At 41.8% G+C, this 9,060-nt stretch overlaps 1 protein-coding gene across 1 annotated transcript; it reads right to left on the bottom strand.

Annotated features, from left to right (window-relative positions):
- Positions 1 to 5,295: 5,295 nt before the first annotated feature.
- LOC139468703 (uncharacterized) lies at positions 5,296 to 8,251 on the bottom strand. Its single transcript, XM_071250822.1, has 3 exons — positions 8,197 to 8,251; positions 7,392 to 7,692; positions 5,296 to 7,063 (listed from the first exon to the last, which is right to left on the bottom strand). The coding sequence occupies exons 2-3, from the start codon at positions 7,690 to 7,692 to the stop codon at positions 5,433 to 5,435; spliced, it is 1,932 nt and encodes a 643-aa protein (XP_071106923.1). The 5' UTR covers positions 8,197 to 8,251; the 3' UTR covers positions 5,296 to 5,432.
- Positions 8,252 to 9,060: the final 809 nt, after the last annotated feature.

The raw sequence follows: 9,060 nt of genomic DNA, 5'->3' as shown, positions 1-9,060 counted from the left end.
ACTGTACTTAGACGTGAATATATGTAGCAATTAAATTTTGTTTCCACGGTATAACTCGGAAACCCTTTAATATTTTATTATGAAACTTTGCATATGTATCAAACAGGTGCTGAACTGGTGCCTTTTGATGTTTGGTACCTCTAAAAAACGTTTGTGTGCGTTTCCTTGGCAACAAACTGTACTTGGATGCAAATATATGTGGCATTTGTTTCCAGAGTATAACTCGGAAACCCTTTAATATTTTATAATGAAACTTTGCATCAAACGGATGCTGAACTGGTGCCTTTGATGTTTTGGTATTTCTATAAAAATAATTGTGTGCATTTTCTTGTTTTACGTAGTAGAGTCAAGTCTCGTTAATCCGACATCGTTGGTTGTACATGATTGTGTCGGATTAACGAGTATGTCGGATTAACGAAATGAAGTGATTTGTGATCGAAAATCGGACGTCTTCACGATAGATAATAACCGTGTGTACCTTGTAAAAAAACCCACATAAAACGAAATATTTATATTGTTATGTTGTTTATTTATTCATTCGTTAATTTATAATTGATGACATTGAACATAGTGTCTGCAATGGGAACAAGTTTTCTTAAAACAACTACCGAAGTTACATGAATGAAACTTTGCAAGCCTATCAAAGAGATACTTATCAAGACTGAGTTCGAAAAATAGTGCCATAAATATTTTTTTTCCAGATATGCCAAGGTCGATGATCATGATGTCAGTCACTGGATTGTCTAGTCCAGACCGCCGCCATATAGCTGGAACATTGCTGAGTGCGGCGTTAAAGATCAAACCAACAAACAAATGTATATTACTGCACGAGGAAAATAATAATACTGTAGTTTGTAGTTTGCAGTTTGAAGGTAATGGACTTTTATCCTAAAATGGCAAGTGTTATCGATGCGATACACCAATATGCTAAACATGGTATCACGATCCTATAAATATGCAAATGAGGTCGCCCACCAGTAACTACTTTCAAGCTCCATTCATCGATGCAATTTCTTTCTCAATAAACTGTAGTCTAACGTTCCCAATATGTTATTGGTTTCTACATGCGTGTTTTCTGTAGCCAAAAATGTACATATCAGTCATTGGTACATAAGATAAAGTGGGCGGTTCACTCAATTATGTATCAATACGCGGTTTTTAAAGTTACCTCATTGGGTGAAATTATGTTATGATATTATTATATTACACACATTTATATACCGCGCTTATCCAGGTACTAGTATCTGCTCCAATGCAGTTTATTTGTTCCCCGACCAGGGAGTTCGTTTGCATTCAAGTGATCATTCTCAACTACCTGGGGAGTATACAACCCACGCTGCCATCGGGCATTAGAGGGTTTTTCCATCCACTTTCATATTATGTGTGAAAGATCCAATATTTCGGAATGACATCATATGATAAAGATAATATTAGACTCGAATGTTTCCGTACCATGACTATCTTATGTTAGGGATAAAAATATGCTTATATTCCTAATATATGATATTTACAACACGGAAACACACTCGGCTAATACGCTCTATGTATTCTATCCATGAGGTTTACCTCTATGGTACAATTACAGATACCTTATAATCATGAATGATAATTAACCAAATTTATTGCTTTAGTAATGAGTTAATTTTGGCCTTAATTAAAGGTTTCTTTATTTTTACAATAAAAACTTGGCTATATATGTTACATGTTGGTTCATGCCGTGCCCTCTGCTTGTGATGCTCTCATAATCATCTGGAATATATAGCGGGTTTGGGGTTGTGTTGATGTACGAGGGGTGGCTGAAAAGTTCTGAGCTTAACTGCAAAGGATGAATAGTACACCCTTAACAGTTTGCAAGTATTAAGTACAATACAGAACCCATACGTTCCAAGCTTACAGGCTGCATTTGAACCAAATACTCAACCAAGAAGCATATTTCGGTAGGCATCAAAGTGACCAGGTATTCTCTGTTGATGAAATGGAGATAATAGGAACAGCAACTCGTCCATGCATCGGGACAAAGTGGCAACTAAGGGGGTGATCTTTCTTCCTTTGTCCCTGTTGAGAGGCGAAGAAAGAGCCCCGTAGATGATCCAAGATCGGGATCGAAGACTCTCAACTTCCACCACAACGGGAAATTTGATGAAATATATGACATGATTATGGATGATCAACTCACTTCACGATACACAGGAATACAGTTTGAGAACATTCTGAGGAATGAACTGGCATGACAACGGTTTTAGCACGCTGTGTTTCAAGGCATCTGATTAGAAACGTTTTGAAGCGGATCCAGCGATTGTTTAGCGATTTGTAAGTCTTGAGTTCACCACCATCAGCCAGAGACTAGACAACAGTCAACGCCGTGGAAACATCTGACGTATCCTCCTCCATCGAAGAAGGCAAAGTCAGTTCCATCAGCTAGCAGTTTTCTTGAATTCCAAAAGAATTCTACTAGTGAACTCCCTACCGACCATTCAAGGCAAATATTACGTCAATCTGACTTTCAAACTGCGCGTGGATATCAAGGCTAATTGTTAAACGTTGTTGATAAATTACTAAAGGTGTTTTGTTTCCCAACGCCAATGCACATGTGCACAAGTCTGTTGTTGTCATGGTTTCAATGCATGACCGTGGCTTAAAAGTCCTTGAACATTCTCCCTTGCTACCATATTTGGCACCAAACTTGAAGAAAGAACTGTCTGGCAAGCATGATGCAAAATGATGATGACGTCAAGTCTGCTGTCGAGGTTATTTAACACCATTAGGAGGAAGCCATCCATACCAGTGAGAACCAGATACTCTATCATCGTTGACAGAAGCGTGTGGACCTAGGAGGGGAGTATGTTGAAAAATATTTAGCAACCGATTTCATCAAATTTAGGCTCAGAAATGTTGTAGCCACCTCTCTTAAATTTCTGATACCCATCAGCCTGCTGTAGATGTGACAGAACAACAGTTTGACGTTGACACCAACACGGAGTAAGATTATTTGGTAGTTCCAACTCATAAGCTTTACCTGACAACACCAAGAACTGTTACTTTAATTATTCCCCCAAAGCTCTCACGGGGGCACCTTGTGTTTTTTTTATATTTCTTTTCCACATTGTATGCATGAGGCAGACAAAGGGAGTTATTCCCACTACTTAAAATGTGTTCTGAGTTTTGACTGTACAGATCGAAGATTAATATTCCCAATTTGGGATCCTGTCCAATTAGGGATAACCCCTTGAAGATACATATATCGGAAATGGCAGAATTTATATTCACCTCGTCGAAAGTACCGCACCACCAAACTTGGAGTGTAATTGCGAGAGATTTTCAATGAAGAGATTTTCAAATGGTACACTGTGTGCTGACACATCATCTGCATGTAGAATGGTAGCCGGCTTAACTGCGCAACCTTGTGGGCGCGTTCATGCGAGCCGTATGCACACCTGGGGGTCTCTATATAGAAACTGATGCTTGCTGACAGAAAGGTCATGCGTCTTAACTGCTATTAATTTGTATGAATGTTCAATCAATTTGAAAGTCTTTTTTTGAAACAATTGTAACTGAAATGCTTAAGCGTACTATCCCAGAAAATAAAAGATGGCAAATCATTAGCATGCACCATATATGAGCATATCATGTCAGGCTATTGATTGGACATGTGAGGGACGTCCACGGAAGACCAGTGGCAGAGAGAAGAGGGTCTTTTAACGCAAGGCAAAACGGGTTCCAACTTCAACTTGCGCTGTTCTTAGTCATCACACCAACAACAGTGTCCGTTGGCACCTTCAGGCGTCAACTGCATGAAGCAGGATTAAGGGCCAGAAGACCATTAACAGGCCCACTCCTCTCACTACAACGCATTCGGGACCGTTTAGCAGGGTGTCAGACTAGAGTATACTGGAACGTCAATGAGGAAGATTCGTTGGTCTGAGTGAGTATGGATTTATGCCGCTTTTAGCAATATTCCAGCAATATCACAGTGGGGGACACCAGAAATGGGCTTCACACATTGTACCCATGTCGGGAATCGAACCCAGGTCTTCGGTCGGCGTGACGAGCGAACGCTTTAACCACTTGGCTACCCGACCGCCCCTCGTTGGTCTGACAAGAGTCGGGTCTTGCACCACACTGATGGTAGGACTCGTGTCTGAAGGCAAATGGGAACATCAGCCCAACATCCAGGGGCGGATCAGTGATTGTATGGGGTTGTTGGTCCTTTGAAAGCAAACTTGATTTGGTCACAGTTCAGCTCAGGGGGACAACTGCCAGACGAGCACGAGCTGTGACTGAAAACCAATCACTGTAAAGTTGGAACACAAACTGAGATTAATACTTTGACTTCATGAGTTTCACCCGTGTATATCCAGGTTAGAATATATATAGGTATTCTGAAACACATTCTTGCCATAAAAGGCGACTATCCTTGTAAGAGGCGACTAACGGGGTGGTCAGGCTCGCTGACTTGGTCGATGCATGTCATCGTATCCCAACTGCGCAGATAGGTGCTCATGATATTAGTCATTGGGTTGTCCGGTTCAGACTCTATTATTTACAGACCACCGTCATATAGCTGGAGTATTGCTGAGTGCGGCGTTAAACAACAAACAAACCGAGTATACTGCGCTTTCTGTATAGGTGTTGAGAGCCGGCAAGACAAAGAAACTGTAAGCAGCACATTCAGTCTTCTTAATAATAAAGCAAGGATTTATTTCTTGACATGGGAAAATTGGTCCATTGCATAATTAATAATTCGCATAAGGATTGAAGAGCTTAATGCTTACCAAGTATTAACATTCCAGATCAGAATATTTCTGCATTGTCAGGGCAAAGTTACAATGATGTTTGTCATCACCGATTAAAATTCAAATAGACAGAAAGTTCTTCGTACATTTCTTGTCACAATTATGGTGTGTGTTTCAGTTCAAAAGGCGGATTCCATCATGGAACAAAATAGATGGGATCTTTTCTTGAGGAGAATGTTGAATCCACGTACAGACAAAGCTATCATACGTATTTTAGATTTCAACAAATTGGAGTTGATTATGATCGAATTAAAAACTGTCCCACAAAATAACCCCTGCCCTTGTTTTTTCTACACTGGGACCAGGGAGCATGTAAAGTCCATTCCATGGCTATGTTATTGCCGAAATCGTTGTAAAAATATAACTGCTCACTCTTTCACCATTTTCACTTTCACTCATATTCACTTTCACTCTGGCATATCATTGTGTTTAAATTGTATGGGCAATGTTAAGTAATGTTATTCCTTTTGTGACTAAATGAGTGAAAAAGTGGCACCTCAGGTTTTGGTTAAGACTTTATTTGATACTGAGTGTTCTATACATTTACTGGATCTATTTTCTCCACACTATTTTCACATAAATATTTCAAGAGTAACCCCATGCACTTCTCCGGAATAAAGCTTCAGTTTTTGTTTTCTATCAGACTAACATATACTCTTTCACTTCTGTGTTTGTACACAGAAAGAGGAATCCGTATTCATCACAGGATATATCACATATGTCTTTTGAAATTAGGACATCCCTGACATACTCCCCCGTCTCTGTCAGCTGTGTCCACTTGTTGGTGATCCTGTCTGCAATCAGGATGCCTCCTGTGCCGGTAGTTGAGATACCATAAGGGTAGCTGAGTGCTTTGTCTCCGGTAGGGGCGTATCTCCACACAACATCCCCCTCTGACGTCACACATGTCACAGACTTCTTCCCCCAGTCAGACACGAGAATGTTTCCCTGGTTGTTGACACACATGTACCAGGGGAAGGGAAACAATGTCTCCTTGTTGTGTGTAGTGACTGACCTCAGCACGTGTCCCGCCATGTCCAGGATATCAACACAGGCGGTAGTACCTGCTGCTAGAGATGAAGGGCTCAGAACAGCTAGACTGAAGTACCTCTTCCTTGTTGTGATGGTTGAGAGCAGCACCAAGTCAGGGGTCACTTCTACTGTTACAATCTGACAGGGATCAGGGACAGCAACCATCAATTGGTTCTCCTTCAACTGTGTTACACCCCATGGAGAGTCATCCAGGGGAAGTTTACTGTGGCATGTCAAGTTGTTTCTGGTGTAGAAGGATTTCACACACTTGTTATATACGTCAGTGACTACAACTGTCTGTATACCATCTACAACAACGACTGTGACGTCACATAGAGCAGGCTCCACCTCATCACCCACCATTCTCCCATCTATCACGTCAACTGGCACTGGAGACGGCAGACATGTGCCCTCATCCTGGTATGTGACTTTAATCTTCCCCAGCTGTAGGTCATCTAGGATGTGCTGGACGTTGTCAGTGTCAGGTGTAAACCTGACGTCATCTATTCTCCGCGTGTCTGCTGTGTCTGTGTCCCTGACATCCCCCAACTCTACAGCCCCCGACTCCCAGGCCTGATACGCGTCATACAGGTCCATCTCACAGTCCGATACCAAGGCCTGGTCAATGAACTCACAATGTTGTCTGTACATCTGCATCTCAATCTCTTCAAGCTTCACACCAGAACGGAGTTGGCCGGCGTACGTCTGTGTTATGTGATTCAGTTCATCCAAGAATTGTGTTTCTTTCTCTTTAATCTTGTTTATAGCGGTTTGACAGATTGATTTAATATTTTGCACAGTTAACTCCGTGATTCTTGAACTATTTTGTAGTTTCTCGTTTTTCATCTCTACCTTCTTCGACCTCACCTTCAGTCTCTTCCCCATGCCAAATCTCTTCTCCAGCAGTACTGTCTCCATCTCTGGTTTCATAGACTCAATGGTGACGACAGTTTTACAAGCTCTGTGTTTGATGATACAACATGTCTGACAAGCAGCCTTCTGACAGTCTTTACAGTGGAACTCTACATTGTTACTCTTGTGCTCTGTACACTTGACCCTCCGTCTGCCCTTTGACCTAGATGACAGATCACACAGGTTATGGTTCTGTGACGTAGGGCTCACCCGGTGTGTCTTCACACATCTGTCACAGAGGACCACTTTACACTCAGGACACCACAAGGCACCTTGAGTTGTCTCCCCTAGTTGCTGACAGATCGTGCAGCAGGTGCTTGACGTCTCTGTGAACAGAAGTACGAAGGTATTGTTTCTAAAACAAAACAATATGGGAATGCTAAGCATGTAAACAGTCTTTATTTTAAGTTCAATAAACAATCAAACTTGATGAACTATTTCAAGTTTCAATTTCTCATGAATATTTAATTTACCATAAACACAGGTGATTAATCAACTTAAATATTACAACTGGTTGTACCTTTATCTTGTTCACCTGGCTCACCTTCTACAAAATAATTCATCAAACTGGATTGATATTATTTCTGATTTCTAATACGTTTCTTGAACATGATTAACTGATCGATATGAATGTTACTTCTGGTTGAACTTAACCTGGTACATCACCCTCGGTCCCGAGGGTGTCAATCAGCCCCTGTATGATAATGTTGGGTTTGATCTGCCCCGCCCACTCCTCCACTGGCCGGCTGGGGTGGGGAACCTTGGTATCTTGTCGACAGAAGGCACAGGGGATCGTCTTGGACTGTACAGCATCTGGTCTGGTTTGGATGTATGCAGTGACACATTTCCTGCAGAATGTGTGATCACACCTCAGTGTACAGGGGTCTGTGTACAGTTCCTGGCAGATCCCACAGGTGAGGAATTCCATCACTTTCTCATTCTGGGATGTCGCCATCTGAAAAACCAAAATGAAGGTCAAAAATTATTTTCAGGTGAAATTCGTCGGTTTCTGTAATGGGGCAATGTGTATTTTGGTTGGCAAATCCCGAAAATGGTACTGCCAGGATCTCTGGTAGCTTGTACTAAGAATGTGCAGTGATGTATTGATGTAGTCACTTAAACAGTTGCTGGAAAAGATTTCGATGGAGCACAAATAGAGCAACTGTTCTCTGTTTCATTAATTAGTAGCAGACATCATTGGCCTATCGCCAGGGCCGTGCTCTTTGAGTTAACCATACATTAGATTTTTCGATAACTTATGTGTGGATGGCTAGTTCTCCCCCGAGTGTTGGTGGCGTTGTTAACAGCATCTGTTTCAGTGACTACATCACTGCATCACTGCACATTCTTATTTGTTTCCATCTTCGCATGCAAATGCGAGTAAACCTGTACCCTGTTATTAATGCCATAAACATCACTGTACGCACATAGAGACATTCGTTTTCATTGTCGTACCTACCTTCAGGGTTGACTACAGTTGACAACATCGCCGCGTCAAGCCTGTTTGTCTGAATGTTCTGCTTTCTAGCTGGTGGGCGTAAACATTATTATCACATGATAATCAGACATCCAAAGTCCAGGTCGAAAGTACAACACGTTACTTCCTTCTACAGCAGTAAGGGATTGTGTTCAATTTATAAAAAAATGTATCCCAGTTTAAAAACGTGTTGTCTTAAGCTATGTGAAAACTGGTAAATCTACGTTTTTACTGACTGAGTCAATGTATTGATAACAGCGATCGGCATTGCTCGCCCATTTCCGTGATCAGTCATTCGGCATGTACAAGAAACCTTTGGAACCAGATAAGTGTTGTCAGTCTCTTTTTTTAAATAATCAAAAGTTATGTATGTGATGACAGTAATAGTTGATAGTTGCGCCCAAACATGTATATATGTGTCCAAAAGGAGATCAGTATTAACGGGACCGCCTCCGTGGTCTGGTGGGAGAGCTTCCGCCCGGACAGCGGACGATCCGGGGTTCGATCCCCGGCCGCATCATGCCAAAAGACGTTAAAAGATGGTACTTGTAGTAACCCTGTCTGGCGCTCGGCAAAAAAGGGGCTGAAACAAGGACTGGTCGGCTCGGAGTCAGTATACTGTAGGGTATTCATTGCGGCGTGGTATCTCAATGAGCTAGCACTATAAATCGGCATTAGTCCGGACAAGTACAAGCAGCCACACACACGCACACGTGCATGCACGTCACTATATAAGTGCCATAATCTTGGACGCGACATTAAACCCAATTTCACCTCACCTCACCTCAGCATTAACGGTTCAGTGTGTCGTCTACAGTCTCCAGTATCAAATAAGAGTGCGATCAT

Source organism: Haliotis cracherodii, unplaced genomic scaffold (genome assembly GCF_022045235.1).
Source record: "Haliotis cracherodii isolate W230 unplaced genomic scaffold, xgHalCrac1.p SCAF_2, whole genome shotgun sequence".
NCBI lineage: Eukaryota > Metazoa > Mollusca > Gastropoda > Lepetellida > Haliotidae > Haliotis > Haliotis cracherodii.
Note: the sequence above shows the minus strand (reverse complement) of the source record. Positions and strands in the feature narration are given on the sequence as shown.

Coding starts and splice junctions, on each gene's coding strand:
- LOC139468703 (XM_071250822.1), bottom strand. CDS start 7,692: ATGGCGACATCCCAGAATGAGAAAGTGATGGAATTCCTCACCTGTGGG. Junction 7,064..7,391: donor GACCGAGGGTGATGTACCAG/GTTAAGTTCAAC, acceptor TTCTGTTCACAG/AGACGTCAAGCACCTGCTGC.